The 27,190-nt window shown below is 42.4% G+C and overlaps 1 protein-coding gene across 4 annotated transcripts in view; it reads right to left on the bottom strand.

Annotated features, from left to right (window-relative positions):
• The window catches only part of Ctnnd2 (catenin delta 2), an 843,638-nt gene that overhangs the window by 148,342 nt on the left and 668,106 nt on the right, over nt 1–27,190 (bottom strand). For all 4 annotated transcript variants that reach the window (NM_001271502.2, NM_001415019.1, XM_087614127.1 and 1 more), the window contains 1 exon segment: nt 18,837–19,020. In NM_001271502.2, coding sequence (NP_001258431.2) covers nt 18,837–19,020 — 184 coding nt within the window.

Below are 27,190 nucleotides of genomic sequence, written 5' to 3'. Positions count from 1 at the left end.
GACTCAGCATCTGGCGCTCTGGATAGAGAGATACTATCTAATAGATACTAATAGATACTAACACTGGTCTTTCAACTTCCATTTCTATATTTCACTTCTATTTTTTCACCTATTTCTCTCTGTGCGGTCATGCATTTTACATTTATTTATTGGAATGAAATTTTAACAAACTTCCCTTCAAAGACTTAATAAAGCCGGGAAACCTAAGTTTCCTTTTTTTTCTATTTTTTTTAAGCTTTATGTCTTGGGGCTCAGTTTCCCACCAGGCCTGTTTCCTATTTGCAGGATTGCTTTGACCACACACTGACAGTTTATTGGTCACCAATAATAACCACAAGAACCCTGAATGTCTGTTCAGAAAAAGGAACCGTGAGTGCTTCTGGACCTCACCCTCTCCACCTGTGTGGCTACCCAGCACTCCTAACTGCTGATCCCAGCATTTCTCTAACACAGCTATTCAGCGTTCTTGTCCTGCCTGGCACAGTGGAATAAGTAGCCCCAGGGTAGGAGAGGGGAGTGGAAGTCACAGGTCCTGTTATTCCAGGCCAGGCCCACTTGTGTCCTTTTTCTGGGAACTTTTCCTGTTGGCAGAGGACTAACAACATTCAAATTCTAGGAGGTGACGCCTTTGTTGTCCATTACATTATACGGGTGGTGCCTACCTACCTGACTGAATCATTCCTCTTATAAAGGGGACTATGGAGATCTGACTAGCTATTTCTCTATCTTGTGAAGACACGGGAACAGCCACCATCTGTTTTTGGAACAATACACTTGTAAGAATCCATCCATGTTTGTCCTCTGGTCTCAGATGCCAAGCCTTCAGAGCTGTGACAAATTTATTTTGGTTAAGTTACCCAGTCAACACATTTTGCTATGACAGCCTAAATTAATGAAGTCTATCTTCTTCCCTACAGGGAGGAGGGTACTCTTTAATTTATGGTAGAAATGCTAATAAGAACTTCACTGGATCAAAAGAGCTTAAAAGCTATGTCCAAAATGGAAGTAATTAAAAGTGTATAAAATGTATCTTTCCTTTATTTTCTTAGAATTTCTGCAATTTCCTAAATTATGAAGCAAGTTCGGAAACTCACTTGGTGATGTTCCTTTGACAAAAAGCTAGAGACAATTGGGTAGTTCTGCTAGGTGAATACTGACCTTTGGAAACAATTGGAATTTTTAGCTAATGACAAGTTTACAGTGTAGAGAGTGTATAGTCCATCCTTTGTTTGAGGATAAAGAAAGGAGATGAACAAAGAGGCAAAGAGTTCTTGAATACATGTGTGCTCCATGTAAGAGAACACCGCACAGACAACCGGCAAAACAAAAATAACATGGATCTCTTGCTTTTGGAAGAGTAAGGATATGTTTTTAACTTTAATTATTGATCTCTGCTTACTTTTTTCTGGAGAACTTTCTAGAAGCAGAAGTATGCTTTTGTAAAGAAGAGTACATAGGTGGCTCAGATGGAGGTTAGAGGGTACACTGAGATGGATTGTTGTCTAAGAAGTTTACTAGATGAGTTAGTAATGTCATGGGCAGATAAAAAGATAGACAACAGCACAGTGGGCCTCTGAGGACAGTTCAGGCTCTAGCATTGGAGATAGACAAGATGATAAAATCTCTGACGGGAGAATCCAGAGTCCCTGTGGCAGATGTGGGAGTCTCTTCTTCTGCCTTCTGAGAGTGAAGGAGATTGCACAAGCCTGAAGATAGGCTTTCCAATTCCCAGGATAGAGTCGGGGAATGGGGCAGGGAAGCAGGATATGTAGTTGTCATACCAGCAACCTTTGGTGTTTACTCACTTCCCTGGGAAGCCTGTTGGCTAGGGATTTATAGGTGACATCTTAGTTAGGTACTTGTCAGTGTCTGTGAGAGCTGAAGGTATTGTGGTGGGAACAGCAGCTGGAATCTAGCATTATACTCTTTCAAGCACCAGGTGGGACTTTAAGTTCATAGACCAGTCTGAATTTCTACTTAAGAACTGGGCACTCCAGCTCAGAGCAGGAAACGGCTGAGGAACAATTGGCAAATGATGGCTGGGGGTGGGGGTGGGCTCAGGTTTCTTCATAGGTATAGCCTACTGAAGGTTGCCCAAGCAGCAATAGATAGCACCCCACACCCACACTTAGAAGGGCATTGCCAAGCACTCCATGGGATTCCAAAGAGATAAAGAAAAAGAGGAAGAAGAGGAAGACACTAAGAAGACATGAGATTGGGAGGTAGGTAGTCTAGAAGAAGTTGGGAAAGAAGGTTGGGAGTGGAAACAACCTAAATTCATTGGATTCATGTGTGAAACACCAAAGGATATATAACATGCTTTATAGAATGTTGGAGAAGCTAAAGAGCAGTTTAGTTTCTGACTCTCCAAAGCAACGCTGCCATATGGTTCATCTGGACCTTTTGTTCTTCATTGTAGGAGGAACTCTAAAGACATAGCTCTCAGATTTCCACCTCCTGACTGAGTGAAATAACCATCTAGGCATGGTAATAGAGGTGCCTTGAGGTCAGTGCCTACTTTAAGATTCAAGACTGATCTGCCAGTGGGAGCTACAGATGAAGGAGAACAAGAAATGTGAATCAGGATTCCGGTGGGCCACCATGTTGGCTTATAGGTCCACAGAGCAAGGAACACAATGGTGGCCTCAAGGATCTTAGAGCAACTCCTGTTCAGCCACCAGTGTGGAAATTGAGTTGTCAATCTGCAGCTGCCTAGAACTGAATTTGGTCAGTGGCTAGTTGAGCCTGAAAATAAGACCTTCCCAGAGTTCCTCAGGAAGAGCCATGGTGGGCACCATGATATCAAATATGATCAGTTTCAAGTGGAGAAATCAAGCAAGCCTCTTTTACCTCTGGGGCACAGAACTCTGTGGCCATCATTGAACTGCACATTCTGTGAGTCTAATCTGCAGTAATATGTCATGACAGTTCCTCAAAGCCTGAGACTCACCACGGGATGTTACATGAATGCCCACATTAACATTTCTGTGCAAGGACTTAATGGATATAAGATGAGCATTCTGTTTCTTCTCATGGGAACACTTTAGAAGCTCTGAGCAACAAGACGGGAGACAGTCATTAGGACTTTTAGTTGCCTCTTGCTGCAGCAATTCAATCTGAGCAAGAATCTCACCAACTCTCCTACCTGAGAGTAGCCCCTCCCAGTTTATTGCCACCAGATGGCTGGCACTCAGTGTGAGTGTGGGATAATGGAACCTCAGGGAGCATCATCTCATTTTACTGCTGTGGCCCATGGACAGAGTTATACTTTGCAAATCCAAGGATTATAACAGCTGTGTCAAAAGATCGGATGCAAAGACACTTGGAGATTCCACAAAGCATCATTGTAAGCAGGGCTGAGTTACACAGTGAAGCCGAGGCAACACTGAACAAGTGCTACCATCTAAGGGGTTTCAGTTCTTCATCACCCTTGGTTTTGAGCAAATACAAATATAAATGAATATTTTGTTTAAAATTATACATTTAACCAATTTAGTGTCTTCACCAAGAAGAGAGGGAGAAGGAGAGAGAGAGGGAGGGAGGAAGGGAGTGAGGGAGGGAGGGAAGGAGGGAAGGAGGGAGGGGAGAGAGAGAGAGAGAGAGAGAGAGAGAGAGAGAGAGAGAGAGAGAGAGAGGGAGAGAGAGATTGCTCTTGACACTCGGCCTAGGGCATGTCTCCCTGTCACATCCTCACTGTTCTTTGTAGATAATTATAATTCTTAGAAACTTGGCACAAAGCACACCGAGACATCAGTGTGGTGTAGCAGTAACCTAGAAAATAGAAGCCAGAAACTCAGGATTTTCTTAAACCTCACCTTAATCTAATTACTTTTATGACAAATCCTTTTATGAGTACTAAAATAGAAAAGTTTTAGAGATCTGTTGGCCAGTAAAGAACACAGCTACAAGAAGGCACAGTAGGTGATTTTTTTTATTTGTTTAAACTGTATACTGCCAGAAGAGTCTTATATGCTGTACAAACGTACAAGCTGTGGCTGCTTCAGCTAGGCACTGAATGGCTTCACTTAATCTGATAATTTGCTAAAATCCCCGAGAAACATACTGTGCCACTTTAACTTTAATCACGACCACTCTACATGGAATATTTTTTATAGAATCTGAACAAAAATCAAACACACAGCATTAGGCTATTCCAAGTTCAAAGAAATTACAGATTGCTACAGCCAACAAAGCAACAGTTCCCTGTCTATTGGCGCCCATGGACACATCCGATGGGCTGTGTGCTCATAAAGCACTCTTCATCAACCTTGGTACTTTCTACAGAGTGAGACATGGCCCAGTGTAGGTCCATGAAGTTACAAGCAAGGGAGATGTACTGTCATTCTCCATTTGATCTGAATTTTGGAAGTGGTTTAGGAAACATTATCTACCTCTACATTGCGTTGGCCAATGCAAAGGTATGGATTCTTGTGTCACCCCTTACCCTACCCCAAATTCTTATGCTGACACTAACCTCCAAGGTAAGGTTGTTCAGGGGTGAGGCTTCTGGGAGGAGATTAGGTGGAGAGTGGAACCCTCATCAATAGGATCAGTGTTCTTAAAAAAGAAGCCTGGGAAACATGTTTGCCCTGTCTCCTATGTGAGGACACAGCAAGAAGGCATCATGTTTGATGCAGAAAGCAACCATCCTGAGACAATGTTGGTCCCTCCATCTTTTCAGCCTCCATGACAGAGGGACAAATTTCTGTTGCTTTTGAACTACAGAAGAGAAAAGTATTTTGTCATCGCAGCCTGCACCATGACAACCAGCCCTTTCTTCTTTTCTCTTTAGTTGTGAAATCTGCCATGGAAACCATGGATTAAGTTACTGACCAATAGAAAAGAAATATTATGAGAAAGCATAGTCCTTCCAAGGTGTGTGTGTGGCTACCATGTTCAAGAAATACCATAGAGTAGGAGATGGGAGGGAGGAAGCAATCTGAGAAAAGGACAGAGGATTGGGAGGGTAGAGGGTACATGTGAGGAGACATAGGGTTGAGACTGGAGGTGTTAACCAGGGACTGACTGATTTGGAACTTTCCTAATGGCTACTCTGTCACATGCCAGGATACCTGTCAGTTGCATAGGCTCCTAGTTCTTGACTCTTTCCCAGAAAACCTCATCCAATTGTCACCGATAGTTGCAGCTCTACAGGTAGCCACTAGTCACCCTCCATGGCCACCGACTTATCCACCCAGCACCTGCTACAGTCTCTCTACTTTTTCTCCTTCCTTGCTTCCCATGGAAGCTCTGTGGGACAAGTATTGTGATTCTTGGAAAACATACATTGAACTACAAGTCTTCTCCAAGATCTTCCGTTTTGCTCTTGGTCAAACTCCAAGTCCTTAGCATGGTAAGCAAAAGGAAGATGCCCTTTATTTTCCAACTAGGTTGAATCCAGTCTGTTCCTTCAGGGTCCCCTTTTACCTTTGGACCCACTTACTGTGTGTGTGTGTGTGTGTGTGTCTGTGTGTCTGTGTGTCTGTGTGTGTCTGTGTGTCCCTCTTGACAGTAACATCAGAAGGGTCTAGCACAGTGCCTAGCATGGTGAATCCTCTTTATATATGTTTGCTGAATTAAGAACATGTCCCACCTTATCCCCATTCGAACCTTAGAAAAAAGTAACACATTTACCCCCAGTTTATTAAAAGGGGTTGACTGTCAAAGAAAGCACGTGTACAATTCATCTACTTACCAGTCAGACAGTTTTACCTTGTCAAGTGATGCAAAAGATGCAAGAATTTCCTTAACTGCTCATAAAATACTCAGAATAATTGGATTTCATACCAATGTGGTGAAGATGTTATGTGTTGTTATATAAAATAAGTGATAATTTGGAAGGGAATATAAAAAATAGTTTTTCCACTCCCCACTTACATTAATATTTTTTTAGTCTTGTGGGTAGATCTGTGATACATACATGGCTGGCTCATCCTTTAGAAATGGAGAAAGATATGGATACTGCAGTAATTCAAGATCACACAGCAAGTCACTTTCCAATCAGATCTAGATTGGAAGATCTTTTCAACACCTGACCTGTAGATTTCAACACAACATCTAAAATAGGACATCTGACTGCAGCTCTCCCCCTAACTTCTAGGATATAGTCCAAGAGGAGCAAGTGGGGTCAGTGTTTTCTTAGGTTTCACCTGCCCTCAAACAACCTCCTTATTCCCCTCTTGAGGTCCTCGCTCATCTCTCTGCTCCACCCTCCAACTGAGCCCATAGCTACATTTATATAGCACAGGCAACATGGCCCCTCTTCCTTCTAATCATGCTTCCATGGTTCCAGGTAGTCTACAAAATAAAGAGACTTTCCCCCATTTCTCTCCTTGAACTCCTAGCATTGGTATTGGAGACTTTCCCTCTTTCAGGGACCTCCCCATTATCCTAGGTAGTCATATTGAGCTCTTTGCCCATTCTAAGACATGAAAAGCAGTCTCTCCTCTGCGTTTTAGCCCTTCTATGCTCTGCATACCAAGAAACACCTGGGGGTCTTGCTGGTGTTCTTTAGTGTGATCTATGCCCTCTACACCAGGGAATTTCAACAAAGCTACAAAGGCCTTAATCATGGCTTTATGTACACTCATTATTCACCAAGAGTCGAACTTCCCTGACTCTTTCAGACCGCAAATATTGTGCTTAATTAATCTTAGTTTTAATGGTACCTAGCAATGTCCTTGACACAGCTTAGAAATTCCTTTTACATATATGGGGAATGAGACCCCCATCTAAGCTAGCTAAGCTATTGATTTAGCATTTATCTGGCATCAATGTTGAGTGTTGCCAGCTGATTCCACAGTGAGGGCACCGTGAGCAAAGCTTCTTCTTTAGGCTCTAGGAACTCAGGTTGGAATCTTGGTGCATGGAGCTGTGTTGTTATGACTTAATTTTTATGTCAATTGGAGAGAAATGCACATTTTGTTCCTAAAGCATGATAGTGATTTTTGATCTGTATTGGTAAGGTCCAATGGTCTCCTTCAAATTAGGTAGATGGTTGAACGAAGAACCAAGAGTAATACAAATGAGCTGACAGGACAGCGATGTTTATGTGACAGAAAAAGATTCTGTGGCTTCACAGAACTAACTGATACAGTAGATCATTTAGTGGATATACCACAAACACACTGGAAAACATACATGCATATGGCAATAACCAAGATACGGTTTTCAGGTGCAAACATGGGGTCATGCATCCCTCTCTCTCTCTCTTTCTCTCTCTCTCTCCTACCCCTCCCTCTCCCTCTCTCCTTCTATCCCTCCCTCACTCCCCTCTCCCTGACTCTCCATAACTGAGGAGATCTGAGTGACCAGGAAACTTGCAAATTTCCTTGCATTGGTGAGAATGGGAGTTCATTTTGTGGTTGCTGAGCTATGCATTTATCAGGTAAATGACGATGTTTTAGGGAGAATGAACAGGTGACCAGTCAGGATCCTCAGCTACTTGAGAATGCAGCTTGTCATGTGGCTGGGTTTCACTCGGCACATAGGCATCAAAGTCAGGGAAGCCTCCAATTGTCATGGGAGGCCTCTGAACAGGAGCCATTCAAGTTGGGATATGAAGAAGCAAGAAGAACAAAGTTCTTTGTGTACTTGGGGTCCTCTGTGATGTTCACTGGGTAAACCAGGTCCTAGTGTAAAAAGTCAGAGCAAGGAGCTGTTATTGCAAACACAGAAATTCAGGGGCAGAGGAGAACTGGGAGGCTGGACACCAGATGGTTGGACCAATATTTCCTCTCATTGATAAAGAGTACTTTCTTCTAAGAACTCACGGACACTGATATGAAGCCATGCATAAGACTTGCACTCAGGCCAGGAAAATTGGATCTCTAGGTGTCCCTGTGTTCCTTCGCCTGTGAGTCTCATGCATGAGTCTTCACAGCTCAGTGAGTTTCCAAGGAAAGAGAAAGAAGCTTGGAAGGTGAGCAGTAAAGTGCCCCTTTCTCCATCAGCCTCCTGGTTCCCAGTCGGAGCCTCTGTACCTTCAAGCCCTGCGGTAGGTGTTCAGACAGGATGTGTCTGAAGGTCTCTACCTGCACCTGCAGAGCTTCCCCACTGGGTGTTTGATAGGGAATGAGAGCACGATCTGTCTCAATGATCTGCTCTCTAAAGGGAAATAGCCTTGAAAAATCCCAGTAACCTGTATCCTTTCCTCCTTAAACCTATTGTTTTGGGGCTGGTTGAAACTTTCAGCCTCCCCGCCCCCCATCTAACTGGGGGGTACTGTCCTGTTCATCTGTTTCATCTCCTTAGGAGAGACAGGGGTCAAGGACAAATGTCACTTAATCATGTTTGCCAGCCCAGGAGGTAGCTCATAGCTGAAAAGGAAATAAAATTCCTTTCTGTTCTAGAAGACAGCTTAGTGGTGCTGCCTTCCCACATGCTAGAGAGAAAGTCTGACCTTCAGGTATTGCCAGACTCTGAGCCGGTATTCCATTTCCACGGGTATTCACTCACTGTGACAGGCCACAAGCCCCGCCTCCTGGCAGACTCAAAAAGGACACTGTGCTTTTTACTCTTACTTGAAATAATTACCCTTTCCAGTAAGCTCCATTTGCTCCAACAGCCTGACACACCCTTGTGCAAAACAGAGCTGTAAGAGCAGCCAGGACCACTTCTGCTGGCGACACTTCCATTTGTCAGGACCTTCGTCCGCTTTAATTAAATTAGCTTGCAATTAGTGACTACACTGTTGTTCCAAAATAAGGTCAGGAAGAACAATGGTCAGGACGTGAAAGTCCACACAGAACGTTCACGAAGCACCACGCGGCATGATGAATTGGCTGGCCTCCCCTGGGTATAGCCATTCTCACATAAACTCTTTGTGCCAGCATAGCTTCTTTCTGGTCATAAGTTACCTTAAGAGAAGTGTAATTAATTGTAGGAATTCATTAGCTCCAGTCAGTGCCTCTGCGGCAGCATGTCTTTTGTGCCGGTACAGAGCTTGTTAATGGGGAATAATGATGCATCTGCACCTCCCGGGGACAATAATGAAGGACACAGGTTAATCGGAAGTCCCAGCATGTCTGTCCCCTTCCGTAGCAGTCCAAGAGACTGAGAAATACATTCATGACACAGACAGAAAAGTATGGAGTCCCACAACAAAAAGACGAAGGTATCAACATATTACCTTATACGTAAGTATTGTTGCTTTATTTTTTTAACTCATAATACTTAAGTATTGTTACTTAACTTCCAGAAAAAAATGAATCTGTGCATACATTATGAAGCCTAGACAGGACAACCCAACTGTTGGCTCACTTTGACTTAAAAAAATAGTTTTTAATTAGTACTTCCAGAATATTTCCTGCCTAACTTTCAGACCAGAATTAAGGAATGTACAGAGACCCACAGCCAAACATTAGGCAGAGTTCAGGGAACCCTGCAGAAGAGGGAGAGGAAGGAGTGTAGGAACCAGAGGGTTGGAGGATGGGCCCCATGAACCATGCATGGTCCAGAGAATAAGCCAAGGGCTAGTAGGTGCTCACAGAGACTGAAGTGACAACCAGGGAGCTAAACATGCTAGCTTTCTCCCTAGCTAAACATGGAGCTAATCTCAAGACATAGGAAACACAACTATAAGAAGCACATACTTACAACCAATTAAAAAAAAAACAGCAAAAAAAATTTAAAACTTTAGTTACTAAATGTAATATGGAAGGAATGGCATGATGGGATATCTTGTGCTGATCGCTTATATTTAAGGTGCAATCATTGTATACTCTAAGGGAAACAACGTATGTTTGGGAGAAAGTGGTCCTCATTACCAGTTCATGAAATATGAGTGTGGAAAGAATGTTGGATAATTAGAGTAAGTCCTTTCCATAAAAGCATGGAGACCTGAGCTAGAGAACTATATACACAGTGAGTATGTAAAAACCCACGGATGTCACCGTGTGTCAATAATCACAGCTATGGAGAGACAGCGACATGAAGATCCATGGGATCTGGCTGCTCAGCCAGGCTGCAAAGTTAGTCTGCTAGCCCTTGTTTTAGAAAATAAGGCAGCAAGAAACTGAGGAAGACACCATTGCCTTTATACATGCAATCAGATAGGCAGGGACACACACACACACACACACACACACACACACACACACACACACACACACACTCATCTTGTGATATGTTAATTAGAGAAAATAGACCGTCTATCTACCTCAGGCTAGACAGGCAAGGTTGCCTGCTGCTAATCTTGTGGATCCCATCCATTTCCTTCACCAGCATTCCCAGAGCACACGCTCTGTGGCCTGGCACATGAAAGAGAGCCAGGCTTTCAGTTGCTATCACTCACTCCTCTGGTGTGAATTTCACGAGGCAACTTCCGGATACTGCATTGGCACTTCGTGCGGTGAGTTTACAGAGAATGGAAATGCTGGTGTGGGCTACAGGAGAGTGCACTCACAGATTACAGGAGAAGGATCCCGAGTGTCACTATCTGATGGGATCTGGCTGCTGTGCCTTGAAATCCATCACTGTGTCTGCCTTCACGCCAAGGCTCCATCTCCCATGTATGCTGGAGTCAGTGACTAATAGACTGCAGCCTTCACCAGGCAAACGCCTCTCTGGGAGACTCAGCTCCTGCAAAGGATGAGGATCTCCCCAGGGAGCTTGATGAGCTCTGTCAGGCTAAGGCATTTCAGCACCCACCGCTGCCACACTGCTTCCTCTCCCTTCTCTGTCCTCCCCCTTCCCTTTTCTCCTTATTTGAGGGAAACCTGAACTTTGCTTTAATGGCTCTGCTGATTTCCCTGTCGACATTTCTTCGGAGGTGTGGCCTTTTAATAAACACTTTACATGAATTGCTAAGGTGTCACTGTATGTGAAGGCAGGGCCTCTACAATGAGGCAGTTTTGTTAGAATAATGTCTTTGATCTTGGTCTGACTGATGCGGTTAAAGGAAAGAAGATTTGGGTGCAGATGAGGGAAGACCACAGGAAGATCCATGGACGACGGAAGCCTGCTAGTTCAGGAGAGGACACTTAGGGGAATAAGCCCACTGGCATTTTGGTATCTGACTTCCGGGCACACAGTTCTGAGGACATGGATCCAATGACTTAAGTCACACAGCCCATGATACTTCGATACAGCAACTGAACAAGCATAAAAGGCTTTCTATCTTCTTCTTACTTATCTAAGGGAAGTGAGCTTCTAGCAATGGGGTGCACAGCTCTGCTACCAATATGGCTGCTAGCTAGGCAGGAACCACTTAGTCTATGAGCTCTCAGGATCCCTAGTTCTTCACCGCTGATCTCCATGGCCTCATCCTGGATGATCTTTGCAGCTGAGGCACGACTCAAGAAAACTATGTCCCACCTACATCAGGCCCTCTGGTCAGTGAGCAGCAACCAGCGAAGGAGGTGCTGCTGCTTAAGGTCCAGATGCGGAAAAGAGGGTGGGGCAGCAAAAAGTGCAGCATCTGCTTACTACTCAGAGAGAAATTCCATTTCCATTCAAAGCATCCAGGTACTCCATGCAGCTGGCACATGCCCACATCCTGGCGCAGAGGCGTAAGCCAGCCCAGAGTGCAACAGCCAACACTTTCAAAGCATGAAAGTTCAGTCCTATGGGCCATCTTCGCACTTCTGAATGGTTCTTTGAATGCTGCTAGGGGAGATGATTCATGAAGAGCCGCTATGAACCTTGCATTACAGTGACAACTAGCCTGCCGGGCTAGTACCGCTAATGGAATTGTGGCATAAGTGTGGGAGTGGACAATTATTTCCTGATTGGCTATCAGGCCCCCCTCATAAGATGGAACCCCTGGAACCACTAAGTGGGTCACCCAAAACTGGGTCCTAGGAGCAGGGAGAACATTGTACTATTATCCTGTTAAATGGACACACAATCATAAACTATACTGCAGCTTCTTATCTTCATACCAACAAATGAGTGCACTTCTTAGCTATCGCCTTTGATGACTCTCTTTGTAGTAAATGGCAATTACTATGGAGATGCACAGCTGGTCAATGTGCAGGGAATCCGAAACTATGGAGCACTCAACTTTATTGAATATAGGTTTTTATAGTAAGATCTGATGATTTTTTGAATTTCCTCTGAATCTGTAGTTATGTCTCCCTTTTCATTTCTGATTTTGTTAATTTGGACGCACTCTCTGTGTCCTCTCGTTAGTCTGGCTAAGGGTTTATCTATCTTGTTGATTTTCTCAAAGAACCAGCTTTTGGTTCTGTTGATTCTTTCTATGGTCCTTTTTGTTTCTACTTGGTTGATTTCAGCTCTGAGTTTGATTATTTCCTGCCTTCTACTCCTCCTGGGTGTATTTGCTTCTTTTTGTTCTAGAGCTTTTAGGTGTGCTGTCAAGCTGCTGACATATGCTCTTTCCTGTTTCTTTCTGCAGGCACTCAGCGCTATGAGTTTTCCTCTTAGCACAGCTTTCATTGTGTCCCATAAGTTTGGGTATGTTGTACCTTCATTTTCATTAAATTCTAAAAAGTTTTTAATTTCTTTCTTTATTTCTTCCTTGACCAGGTTATCATTGAGTAGAGCATTGTTCAATTTCCACGTATATGTGGGCATTCTTCCCTTATTGTTATTGAAGACCAGTTTTAGGCCGTGGTGGTCCGATAGCACGCATGGGATTATTTCTATCTTTCTGTACCTGTTGAGGCCCGTTTTTTGACCAATTATATGGTCAATTTTGGAGAAAGTACCATGAGGAAGCACTCAACTTTAAATAGGACATCGATATCACATTTCCTCCCTCCAAGGTGCATAGATCATCACAAAAGAGGGTAAGGAGGGACTGTATGAGCCAAAAGAGAGTATAGGTCTGTAGCAAGAGCAATATTTGACAGAAGTGATAGTGCATAGTGGCTTGGGCTGCATGCAAAACACTGTCATAAATACAATCTAGCCAGGCAAAAGCTAAGCACGGATGGGGAAGGGACTCACGAGCTCCTACCCATATCTCAGGGGTTACTGACAATTTATTACTGTGGCTGTGGGCCCTTGGGCGCTCTCTGTGTTCTAGGACATGGTCCATACACACAGAGGCAGCACTAAAGGGAACACATAAAGTTGGGAGGTAAAGGCAGTAAGGAAGACAGAGAGAGATTGGAGGGAAAAGAATGGGGGAGTAGTTTTGATCCAAGCACACTCTATGTATGTCTGGGTATAAAGTAAAAATATTAAAAGGACATTCATCGGAGTAGGTGGATAGTAGTGGCATGATCCTGACATAAAAGTAAAAATTTCTTCTTCTTCTTACCTGTGGCTAATGCGAGAGTAAGCCAGATAAAAGTAATGTCCTCAGAGCCTCTGGTCTTGGTGTGAATATCATTAGCATCACTTTGTGATGGGTTTGCTCAAGGTCACGCTAGAATTAGTGGCACTGTGGGACTGAGCGCTCATCCATTATATGGGTTAAAATGACTAATTGAGGGTGTGAGTTTAATTACACTCATAAGCAGAGGCACGGTGCAGCTCCTCTGACAGGCTTAATAACATTCCGTGTACACAAAGACAGATGAGGAAAACTGGGGTTGTATATTGTTGTCCCTCAGGACAAGATGCTGAAGTGGGAATAGAATAATAAAAATAAATGAATGATCTGGCGGCCCCAGCAAAAGAGCGGTGGAAGTTAACAGAGCCAGCCTCATGCACACACTTGCCCTGCTGATAAAGCCCTAAGGTCCCATGACGAAAGGCAGCACAGCCACAGAGGAGCATGAACGGGCTGTCGTCCTGAGTTAGTTGCTGGATCAAATGGGAGAAAAAGGGGCCGCCTATTGGGGCTTCGCCTACAGCTCATTCTCAAATGATGATTATGGCCACGCCAAGGATCTTTAGGGTATTGATCTGCGATATTTTAAATGGGAAACACAGCCATCTTCCTGAGAAAATTCAGGAAGCATCCGTTGTGCAGGCAGCTGCTGGAGTGTCCTGTGAAAATGATGTATGTATCATGTCAAGTTCCCTGTACAGGAACCTAGAATGACTTCTGGCTGCACACAGTCTCCTATAAATCCAGGCTGAGCTCTGATGCTGGATTTAACATTGGGAGAGAAAGTGAATACAAAAAGTCTCCTGGGTAAGAGCAGGGCACACAAAATTCATACACCCAGCTAGGAAGCCTCTTACGTCATGCACACCCAGACAAGGGGTTTGGAGTCAAACCTTAGTCTGAGACGATCACATCCGGGGCATGCAGGCCTTAGCCCTGCATGGGTAATCCCTTTCTTCCCTTACTGAGCTATAGAGGCGCTTGAGTTTACACACAGGCAGAATCAAGCCTCGCTCTGGACCGTCTGTCCCAGTTCTTTGAGTACTATTTGGGAACAATGGCTTTCTCATTTTCCTCCCTGTCCTGGGTCCTAAGGTGTTCCCTGGATCTGACAGTCCCTTGGCAAACATTAAAAACAGCTGTTTTCTGGGTCTGCCAGAGGCAGGGTCTCAGAATTCTCACGGTGGAAAACAATCCTCTAGAGGATAGATCCCAAAACCCAGGTGCCAGCAGGCCCATGCTCACACTAAAGGCTCTACAGAAGGACACCTTTTCTACGGTGGCTTATAGGTATCCTCACCGTTCCTTAGCATGTAGCTGCCTTATTGCCTGTTTTCAAGGCCTCTTCCTCTGTGCATCTATGTGCTCTCTCCTTAAAAGGGCATGCTTAAACTTTGGTCCATGCTAATCCAAAGACACTATGTAACCTGCCAAGGTTAGAGATAGACACGGATTTTGGAGGCATGATTATGTCAGCCACTACACTGACTTCGGCCAGCAAGAGCTTGCCCACAGACAGATAAGTCTCATTGCAGCCCACTAATATGTGTTTTTAGATGAAGGTGATCATTATAATGGCCAAAGGTTAAGAGGCACATTTGATTACACAGTGCTCAGCAAAACAGTCGTCAGTACAAAACCAAATCTATTCCCAGGTCTGATCTGGTCTGCATGAAGTCATTTTTTTTTTGGAGGATTCTTAATCATAAATGAAAAAAATTAATATTTTTCACTCAGATCTAATCCAAAGTCTTTCTAAAAATTGCTAACATTTATTCTAGATGATATATTAAATTGGTTTTCATTTTATTGTGAACAAGATTTTAAAATGTGGTTTTATTTAAAAATAAACTTTGGACATAGCAGAAGTGGAACAGAAGATAGAATTATAAAATAGAAAGAAATAAGTGAGAATGTGTGTTGACTGTTTGAGGTGAGGGAGGAAGGCATGGTGGAGGCAGTGCATTGAGTTAAACCTTGCCCTGCCCTGCATCTTGTTGGTTCTAAGGCCTGATATCTCATCCTATAATCCAGCTACTACCATTTTTCCAACTAATCCACTCCTTCAACAAAATTTAAAAGCTCCCTCTGCCCCCATTTCTATCTTATTTCATCAGTGATAAATAGGTATTTTGGGAACAAACAGATGGATCTGCCTGAGAAAACTCACATTTCCTACACAAAATGCATCCTAAATGGAAAAGGACAAAGGATGTGAAGCCTTCATTTTAAATATCTCCTGTGCTTAAACTTGCTGGTGTGTCCGTCCACAGGAGATGACTCTGTCCTATGAAGGAAGGCAGAGGCCAGTGGCTTTTCCCTGGAAATTACTCTGTGAATGTGGCTTCTGGGAGTCAGGGTGGAGAGGTGGTCACTATGGACACACTGTAGCATTTACCACTGGGCCACACAAGAGCCTGGCTGCCAATTAAGGGCATGAGTTGTCCGAGACAAGATAGTTTTCAGATTTGAGTTTCTTAAAATTAAACATATTTTATTGAAGTTTTCTCTGCTGAGTCTTTGAACAGTGAAGCTCAGTATGGCCTACATCCATAAACTCACATTCATCTCTGAAAAGTAAAATTGTGAAGAAAATGCTACTTGCTTAAATCTTACTTTGCTGCTCTTCTTGAAGTAACCAAAACAAGTCTCAGTTACGTTATGGAGAGAAGTCAGGAGTGATGACTGAGAAGAATGGTCCCACATATTGATTTTTGTCTGCCATTTGCTATACAAGGTTAGGAAATCCCATGACATGAAACTCGGCCTTTTCTTTATATCTTATTTTATGTATTCCTAAACTGTAGTTTCAGAAACAAGTCTAAAATATCATGTTATCTTAAACAGATCAGTCACAGAACATAGGAGTCTGACATGACTGATTAGGATATTCCTAAAAATATACCTATGTGTATTTTTCAAAAGCACCCATGGTTCTAAATGGAGATTTAAGACGAGGCTCTCTGGGTAACTGTCTCTGATTCCTGCCCACTCCACACCTAGCTTTTCTCTTTCTTTTTGTATTTCTCTACCAAAAAAAAAATGGTTCAGAGTTTTGGAGGCTCAGACACCAATTCCAGGTGATGCTTCCCGCTTGTTCTCAATTGAGGGCTTCAAGGTAGATCCATCACCATGGTGGAAGAAATGAAAGGAATCAGTTACACAGGAGCAGGGTGAATTCCAGAGGACCTGTCTCAGAGAAGTTCCCAAGAGTTACAGCTGTTCCTACTGAAGACAATGCCCCAAGAACCAGCCACTCCCACCATGTCCTCTGTCCAAAGGTGCCATCAACTCTCCATATCTCCAAAGTGTGGACCAGGCTTCTGGCCAATGGACTCTGGAGATACAATTCACATCCAACCACAGCAAAGACCTCAGGACTGAGAAGGGAAAGTGAGCAAAGAGGAGGAGAAGCAAACATCTGGCACGTAAGGGCAGAAAGGATAGTGGCCAGGTGAGCGCTGTTTGGTAAACATCAAGAGAAAAATTAAGGTTGGGCATGATAGTGCACAATTTTGAGGCACTCAGGAGGCAGAGCCAAGGTCATCACAAGCACGTATGAGGTTAACTTGGGTGACAGACTGAGATCCTGTTTCAAAAACTCCAAAAGCAAAAGGGAAGCAAATCAAATGAACCAACACACAGGACTCTGCACTCTATTCATCAGTTGCTGCTTGGTGGATGCTATTTCTGGAGAGCTCTACTGCCATAGGAACCTACACATCCTCTTGGTGTGGTCAAATGGAAATGGTCTGCAGAGGCTCATGATCTGAGTAAAAATCAGGTGTGACTCCATGACTTAACTAAATGTGAATTTAGTGAGCTTTTAGAAAGGAGGAGACTAAAGTGCACAGGGTTAGCGATGCAGCTCAGTGGTAAACTATCTGCATAGCATGTGGAAGGCCCTGGGTTTGACCTTCGTGCTAACAAAAAAAGCAAGACTCAGTTTGCCATTTATGGAGATCTGGATCCAGGACTCTCTGGATTCCAAAAGTACATAAGTACTCAAATCCTAATACAAAATGGTACTGCATTGGTACTGACCTCACCTTACTCTGGGTCACATTCTAGACCTTAAATGCAGCCAGAGGCCTCATGAAAAGGTCACATGACATATACTGGCCCTTCTACTTTATCAGCAAAGGTGCAGAAGCCACACTCATAGGTCTGTGCCCTCATCCTTGAATCAAACGTCAGAAGATGCGATGATATAGCTGTTATTCAGTGTTTAGTCTGCAGAGCTTGCCAAGTCTTTACTCTGCAACTGAATCTGAGGCTCCGCCTTCCCCAGGCTTCTTAGGAATGCCAACAGGCTTTGCAAAGGGAAGATGTTAAAAGGAGGAATATGACTCTTAATAGATGCAGGTAACTGAGATAGATAACCAGGCACAGAAGGTCAGGAGTTTCTCCAGTGTTAGAACTAGAAGAGTTAGAGCTCTCAGGTAGAAGAGAATTTAATAAGTCATAAAGGGATGCTACAACAGGGAATTCTGGAGAAGTATCAATCTGGTTTATGGCAGAGACTAACCAGAGATGTCATGCCAAAGGTTTATATGTCATGTGGAGGAAAAGTGAAGGTGCTGGAGGACTCCTGTCCTGTTTCTGAGGGTGTGAAGATATTCACAGGCTGACTGTGAGCTTCGCTCTACACATACACAAAATGTCCACTCAGTGTCAGGGCCAAGAGCATGGCATGGACATTCATAAGATAGTTATTATTAATTTTTACTGAGGTGCTTTTGCTCCCTCCTAGCAGAAACTGGCTCTACATCTAGAAACCGGCCGATTGTAGGAGAAACTGTTGGTCAGTGACAGCACAGCTGAAACCACTCTGAACATTTTAGTTTTGAAGTATATTTGATTGGGCATGTTCAATAAGCCTTATTATTCCTATCCCATAATTAACCCATCTGCTAGAAGTTGCCAACTTTAATATAAACCTTCCCTAGAGACACAGGTTGGCTTTAGAAGAATGTCTAAGATAGAAAATGGAAACCGTTTGCTAACTACCTCCTTAGTACCTCCTTTTCTAAAAGTCAACCATGGTGTAAAGACAATTCTAAGGAAATTCCCTAGATTCCTGTGTGGGTTTTTTTTTAATGTACTAGAAAAATTATACACTTGACAACACCAAGTAAAACAGGTCTTATTAGGGAGCTATTTCAAAGGAGGTTAGGGGCCCCTGTATTCATACGAAGAAGTATGCATGGAGGGGCCTAGAATAAAAGGTTCATGGTAGTACTTAATTACCTCCTATACATTTGTTATAGACTCTCCCCATGCAATTGCCTGGTTACTTTACAAGTAAAATGTCATGTCAGATTACTTATAAACCATTGTTTTCAGTGAAAGAAAGTGACTTGATTTTGGTTGAAATGAAACCGTTTTCTTCTAGGCTTAAGACAGAAGGCTAATCCAGCTAAACACTGCGTAGGTCTAGAGCTGTGGGACATGTCTTCAGGAAGAGGTTGCAAGACAAGCTTTCTAATTGCCATGACAACATCTGCCTCTGCAGAACAAAGATCCTCAGGAAACAGCATTCAAAGTGGGAGGATGAAGTCCCTGTACCAGACTCGGCAGGGCGGGGACTGACCTTAGGCACCCAGTGGCGTTGCGCAGCACCTGTGATGAATGCAGCTGTATTTTCCGGTCGTCCTGAAGAGGTGAATTCTCCCAGCCCGAGTGAGGGATGATCACTGCATTGGTCAGCACTGCCAGGGCGTCCTGGATGATTGGCATCTTGAGGGCATCGCATGATGAGAGGTTCCAAAGGACTCCTACAAGAGATGCACAAGGAGGGACATTGAATGGGTACCACTCTTTCTTACTTCAACCAGCCTTCCTTACTGGAGATAGCAACACTGGCAGGAAGGAGGACACACTATAGGTTGGGCCAGTGAGATGGCTTAGTAGGTAAGGATGTTTGCTGCAGAGGCTGATGACCTGAGTTGAGTTCAATGAGTAGATCTCAGGCTTCTACATGGTTTTCTCTGACCTCTACATGTGTGCTGAGATATGTGTGCGCGTCTGTGCATGCGCGCGCACGTGTGTGTGTGTGTGTGTGTGTGTGTGTGTGTGTGTGTGTGTGTTGCACTAAACATAAAAGGGGGAAATTGAATCTTAGAGGCTGCCCTTAATTTTAAAACACCTGTATGGAACCATGAAGAGACATGCTCTGGGAATTGTCAAAGGCCAGATTTGACACCAGAGGGTTAACAGAGGCAGGCAGCAAAAAGGGTTTGTGACCTTGGCAATTGGGGTTATGCTAATAGCCCATGGGACCTGGTGACAGGAATAAGCAAGCCATTTACTGGGTCAGAACTACTGATGGAACAAAACACTTATCTGGGGCTGGCAAGAATGCCCAGCCAGAAACTCTCAAACTTTTAAACTCTTAAATGTATTTACTGACTGATTTTGTATGTCAACTTGACAGAAGTGGGGTTATGACAGAGAAAGGAGCCTCCTTTGAGGAAATGCCTCCATGAGATCCAGTTGTTAGGCATTTTCTCAATTAGTGATCAAGGTAGGAGGGCCCATTGTGGGCAATGCCATCACTGGACTGGTAGTCCTGAGTTCTCTAAGAAAGCAATCTGAGCAAGTCAGAGCAAGCCAGTAAGCAGCATTCCTCCATGGTCTCTTCATCAGCTCCTGCCTCCAGGTTCTTACCCTGTGTGAGTTTCTGTCCTGACTTCCTTTGGTGATAAACAATAATGGTGAAGTATAAGCTGAATAAACCCTTTCCTCTCTAACTTGCTTCTTGGTCATGATGCTTTATGCAGGAATACAAACCCTAAGACAGTGTACAAACATGTAAACGAACATTCTTAAAAATTATATATCTGGTGGATGGAGCAGAGCCTTCCAGGTCACACTTTATTCCTTCTCTCTGCCCTTCTTATATTTTCTTAGATAAAAGTCCTTTAGAAAATTACCTCATAGATAAAATGTTACACAAAAAGGAAGTTACAGAAGTATGCTGATACTAAGTTCAAAATAGTGTTTCATTCTATAAGCTCATTATAAGTTTAAAGTAACAGTTTTGTATGACCTTGCTTTGTCATTGTGCATACCTGTCGCCTCACTCTTGGACCTGACCTATAATGAATGTTTTTCCTTGATTACAAATTTGCCTCAAATCTATTTCTTTTCTTAGTGTAATTGTGAAAGCTCACTGTACTCCTTATAATGTAACCTTTACTTACTATTCTATGAGGAGTGGGCACTAACTTTATTACATTTTTCTGGCAAAATAACTAAAGCTGTCATATTAAACTTTTTCGAAAATGATTTGAATCAAATCAGAAATTCTATAAAGTCATTAACTCATCTAAATAGCATTAATTCATGAAAGTTCGTCTTAATGTTGATCTGTAGGAAATTTGCCCTAGGGTGCGCTGATGCCCAGGAATCATTAGGGTATATAATAGTGACAGGAAAGGCAAGAAGCTATGTTGGGCTGATGTCTCTAAGGACCCCGCATTCTTAGAGCACACCCATCATAGATCATGAAAATGGTGGGCAATCTCCAGAAAATTCACTGGCATGCCGTTAGCCTTCCCTAGATGGCTTCTGACAGGAAATATGATTTTTAAAAGAAAACTGTCACAATCACTTTTCACTTTACCAGGGAGAGAAACAAGCTTGAGGGATCTGATTGAACTGAAGAACCCACCAGGCTTTGGTTCATCATTAATACAATGGGCACAGCCTCCCACATTCTATTCGAGAGTGAAGAGAAGGAATGATACTCCCAACAGGCTGGCAGCTCTTCATTTTAACCAAGGTCTCAGCATGCTTATGTAGTCTGTTTGCATCTGCTTCAAAATATGCAGTTGCTATTGGTAGAAACTATGAGAATCCAGGGTCAGATCCACTCACTGTTAAAGGCTCAGAGAGCAATTTAAACATCACTGCTGCAGTGACAGTGTTGTAGTTTTACTCTGAATGCACCACTCCAACAAGAACTGTAGAATGCTCTTCCTCATGAACACTGATTGTTCTGGAACCCTGTTCATTGGAATGCATGAGGCTACTGCTGTCTTGAAATTATAGTAACTGTAATTACCCCATGAGACCCTCATAAAATTGGACCAATTAAGCTTCCTCTGTAGGAGGAAGAGTAAATTCATCAGATCCTCATTTGAGATCCTAGCCACTTCCTCCCTTCTGTCTTGTTCAGCTGCACAGGGATTGAGAGGTTCTAGATAAATGAAGTTGAAGGCTGGTGGTGGGTGAGGGCTTCTAGCAGTGCAGCATTTGTGGGGATATCATCTATGCTGGGATGGGAGGTTTTGGTGATGGACATATTTTAGGGTCACTCATGGTAACTTAGGTAACCACTCACCCATGCTTCCATAAATAAGACAAACTCATTGGTTTAGAAAGCTGGACTTGGATGGAAACATTCATTCATGGGCAAATTCATTATTGGGCAAATTTCCTGCAGACCAACATGAAGATAAACTTTCATGAAGTAATGTTGTTGCATTAATGCCCTGGTCTTTCACAGTGCCCTGTGTGGGGTCGGAAGGTGTTTTATTCATGGCTCCACAGAAAATGAACACAACAAGAAGAGGAGTAGCACTATGAAGTTACTGACTGTCCTACAATAACCCCATCACCAGGTAGGAGAAGCCTCTTCTGAGATGTTGGTTAGAGTTATCCAAGAGACACTCCAAATTGTTATAAGCTATTCATGTCATTCTTGGTTGCCCTTTAGAAACAGAAGGTAAGTGTCTACTGCTAAAGACACCACCCACTTTGAACATAGGATCCAGAGGACCTAAACTGGATCTGACCTGAACTCTTCATAGTGCTGCTCCTCTTCTTGTTGCTGAGTTAATTTTCTGTGAAGCCATGACTAAAACACCTTCTGACCTGACCTCACGTAGGGCACTGTGAAAGACCAAGGCACTATTAATACAACAGCATTAATTCATGAAAGTTCAGCTTTATGTTCATCTGCAGGGAATTTGCCTGATCTGACCTGCTCCCTGAGGACTAGCTTTTTTTGGTACCAGAAAGAGACATACAAACTTCCAAAGGAGAGAAGCAACCAATAGTCCTGTTTAGCTATGATTCCACAGCTCCAACATAGCACATTATCAAGGGAGCAGTAACAGCACAGGCACCATTGTGGTAACCAACAACTATCCTACTCAAAAATAGAAATCGTGGCTAGTATTGAAATCTAACATATCACATGAGGTTAGTGAGGTTACAGATTTTGGAGAACTTACAACTGCCACTTAATTAAGCTAGCATAGTCCTTCACGACTGGTAAATATTCGTCCTTATACCCATAGAGAAGTGTCATCTTCACCCCTCATCAAGGAAACTTCTCTTTGTCTCAGGCAAAAACATCTACAGAACTTACAAGTGACCAAAATACAGAGTTGTGAAGCCCAGTCCTAACTGATACAACTATAACACAACTCCATCACCCGAGGTTTAGGTATCATTGTAAAAGATGGGTAGGAAGACTGTAAGAGACAGAGGTATAGGAACCTTGTTGTGATAAAAGAAGTGTCAACAAAAGTCAGAGGAGCTGTACTCATGAAGTCTTACTATTATGGCTGGGTAAATAGCCATGCTGACCCGGAAGGGGAAATGCTCATAAGGCCTCAACCCCAGACGAAGAACTATAGGCAAAGCAGGAGCAATGTTTTCCCCAGGAAAGAACACACTAAATGGTTATACCATACCGAAGGATCATTCCTGAAAATATATAGACTAGTAACACACAGTGCGGGCTGTATTTATGGGTTTAGGAATATTTATGTACAACCTCAACATTTAAAGACAAAGAGGCCGTCGTGTATTTGAAAGAGAGAGCAGGATGAGTAAGTTCATGGGAGCGGTTGGAGGGAAGAAAGAGAAGGGGGAAATTATTACACTTTGATCTTAATAAAATAAAACAATAGTTTTAAAAGGGGAGCAACAGAGAGTAGGAGACAGAGTCTAAGAGTAATTAATGTAGACAGAGCAAAAAAATAAAAATGTTGAGCACAAAACATGTTTTGAGTTTTAAAATATGAGTTATCTAAAACAAAACTAATTCTAGAAGAGGTCATAGACACCGCCTTTGTGTTAGGCTGTCATTTAAAAATACTTTTAAAATAACTGTCCTATTTTGGTTTTGTTTTGAATAACATGTATAAAGGAAAGGAAGCTTCAACACTTAAGCTGGACTAACTACTAAACTTCAGATCATTTGTTTAAGGGGCTTGCGATCTTTTAAAGAGATGAAACATCACCTCAGCCACTGTGCGAGGTGAGCAGAACATTCTTCCTGACATTTTGATTAATTCTCGCACTCCATGTTCTACCAAAGAAAGCCACGGATAACACAAATCCCACTCAGTATTAATTAAATCAAGGACTCTACAGCTGTATCAAGGCTTCTTTACAGATACACTTTCAACTGTCTTCAAAAGTATCATTTACTGAGAATTTCATTTAAGTGAATGCAATTATCTGGCATATGTAAACCAGCCCTTTAGTGCAGGGCAGTGAGGTCAGATTTGGTTTGCCTGTTGTCTGTGAACCAATCATCCTTGTCTATTCACACATCCTATCTTCACTTTTGTCCATGTGCAACTTGCCAACCTGCCCTTTCCAGAAAAAAGTTTACCCAACCTCCTTTGAGTGCATCAGTGATTCTCCACATGCTCTGTGTGTGAATTCCTATTCCCATTATTCTCAGACAATCAAGTCTACAAAGTCTTCAATGGGAAACAGTAGGAGTAGAAAATACGTTTTGAGTAGGACTGATTTATGACACTAGAAATATTAACATATCTATCATTTTGAAAAATAAGTTAAAGCTTGTAATTCCTCTATGATGGATTCTTTTTACTAAATTCTGATCACTGATATAATCAAAATGTGTACTAGCATTCATTTGTAGTGTCATAATATTACTTTATAGTGAAACGACTGTTCTTTCAGAATTAAAAAGAATATGAAAATGAATTATATCTATCTTGGTATTTGAGGGTACCTTTTCAGAAAGCCATATTAAAGCATTTGTGTGCACTGTATGTAAAAAATGGTGACAGATGATAATGCGTATTTTTATTTCCAGCCCCTGATTGAAAATACCAACACAGACAAATTGAAGCCTGTAAGAGCGCTTTCAAATGTGAGTAACATGCTTCATAGCAAAATATAAAAGGAACATTTTTACATATAGGGAATATATAGGGGTCCAAAGTTACTCTGTGATCACAAATAATTTTTGCTATTTTATTGAATAGAAAAGAGTTGGGGGAAAGAGGTGAAAATCAAGGAAAACTATAAGGACTAATCTACTATTTGACCAGAAGTGAGATGATAAAAAAGTTGTCCTCATTGGACTATTCTGTCTCCCTTGCTTTTCTTGTTAATTTATCAGTAGGTTCAAACTAGTTCAGACTTGAGCACAGGGCCATTCCTCAGTTCATATGCTGTCTACATTGATTGTATGTGTGTCACAGTCCAATACGCTTGTTCCAGTGCTTGGCCTGCAACTTCAAGCGGACCACACCTATTTTCATAAGTATCTGTGACTCACAGCACACCCCCTGAAAGGAGGACCGTGACTCTACCAAGCACAAGCTATCACCTCTAGAGGAAGAGCTGGGAAAGTGGGTGGATACTATGAGATACAACAAGTCTTTTGGAAGGAGCCCAGTCCACTATTCCATGTGCCCTTAAAACATCAGTTTGGGTCAGTTATCTAAGCATATGTAGGAATTTGAACGTCACACCAGTCGTTTCTAGAGACAGGTGGCACAATGGTTGATAAACTGACAGAGGACAAAACTGGGCAAGAGCTGGATCCACAGCTGTCCGGCTAAAAACACACACGTAAGAGGGAGGACGGGAGAGAAACGATACACTGGACGAAAAGAGAGTCAAGATTTGTATGGGGAGCTAGATAACTAGGTAACTCCGAGTAAATGAGAATGGGATTTTGCTCAATTTCTCCAATCCCTTTCCCCCCTTTCTGCTGTGATGGCTTAGGACATGTTCACAGATTTTTATAGTCCCCACAAGGGGATTGAGCAGCCAGATCCTGAACATAGAGAGAACTGGGCTCAATGTGTCTAGCAGAGCAGAATCACACTCTGAGAGCCCACACCAGGCTCTCGTGCACCGCATTGTGGCCTTTTCTGGATTTCCTCTGGGCCGTCCTACAACCTGCTGTATGCCACAGGATCTGTAGGCATCCCACAGACAGGAGACTACGCTGAAGAGGGAGGCCTTCTTTGAGCAGTCATATTACGGCACCACTTTGTAAGCAGGTCCTCCAGCTATACTTAAGCCTAAAGGGATTTGAGTCTTACAAATGAGCACAGTCAGGGCTACTCAACATGGCTGCTCCTGGATCCCTGACACTGTGAGCAACATGTGCTTGCTGTTTCTAGCTCTTCAATTCCGGAGTATCATCTGTTATACTCCCTTTCTTTCAAACCCTGCTGTATCTCTTCATCCCTTTCCTGTCCCTACCCTTTGCTGAATGGGCTCTCCTCACCTCGGATATCTACACATCCCCCACCTTAGTCGCTCCTTCATTTACTAAGATGCATCTGTCCTCTCTTTCCTTCCCAACCATGAGGATAAGAGGCAGTTGTCTGAGTGTTTGAAGGATGCAGAATACACTCAACATTCACAGCACACAGAATGTGCTCTAACACCCAGGAGACGTTTGCCAGGTAGTTAACTGCAAAGAAGCCTAGTGAGTAACTGCAAGACACGACCCTGCAGGATGACGTCAAGCATTTCTAAAGCCTTATAGTGCTATCAAGATGGTGTAAGGAACTGAACGCATAAAACAGCAGATGCAAGGCAAGTAATAAATCCAGGGGCGAATATAAAAAATGCTATTTAAATGGCATTATGTCCCCTGAATCTACAGACATTCTACTTGTAGCTGGAAGGGAAATATTTATACCTCTGAAAAACACTAATCAATATAGCACTAGGAGTTTCATCTCTCAGGTGAGTTTTGATCGGTGAGGTTTCATTATTTTAACTTACTAATAGTTCTAAATTACTCAGGGTGATACCAAATTGTAACTCATAGAAAAACTGTGGAATAAGTGGAACTCATAAAGGATGAGCATCTGGGAGAAGTTACATAAAAAATGTTGTAATTGGTAACTGGCAAATCTTAATTTACATGATGAAGGTATGCTAATTTGTTTCTGATAGTAATCTGTAATAAAATTGTTTTTATGGAACGTTCCATTAATTACATCATCCATAAGCATCCTTTTATCTGTATAAAGTTAATACTGTTCCAAATATAATTGACAGTTGATTTAGTTCAGAAGAAATTTAAATAACTAATGATGTATACTAAATATATTTAAAGAGATACTTTATTTTTATTTCAGGCCAACGATGGCTCTTTTTCTTGAGATTATCATATTCATGAGTTATAATTGGTTTATTAAAATTTCTTTAATAAGGTCTTAATTACTTTCACTTGATCCTTTATTTTGTTTTAATGGAGGGTAATTGTAGGGTTTTTTAACCTGAAAGAGATGACTATCTCTGTGTAGAAAAATGAAGAAAGATCACACTATAATAACAGCAAGTCTCAGACATGGTCTTGGGCTGTATAGGGCTTTAGTCCCTCCTCCATTTACTTTAACCTATTTTGATTTTTACTATAAGATTTGAGGAAGAATTCTAAAATAGGTGGGGGTGTAAATAATGACTGGAAGAAGTCTGGGCTTAATTTCTTTTATATTTTTAAAAATTATTTATTTAAAACTAATCAGCTCATGAAAAATTAATATATCCATTCAGAAGGATTTAGTTTAAGTAAGACTACCATGTATTTAATTTTGAGAGTGACAGTTTGTACCTGAGGAAGGAAGTTCTTTTTTGAATTAAAAATTTTAAAACGTAGGCCTAAAGGTTAGGCGTGATGGTGCATATCTTTAATCCCAG

This window comes from Rattus norvegicus, chromosome 2 (assembly GCF_021556685.1).
Source record: "Rattus norvegicus strain SHRSP/BbbUtx chromosome 2, alternate assembly SHRSP_T2T, whole genome shotgun sequence".
Taxonomy (NCBI): Eukaryota; Metazoa; Chordata; class Mammalia; order Rodentia; family Muridae; genus Rattus; species Rattus norvegicus.
This window is presented reverse-complemented; position numbering and strand designations above follow the sequence as displayed.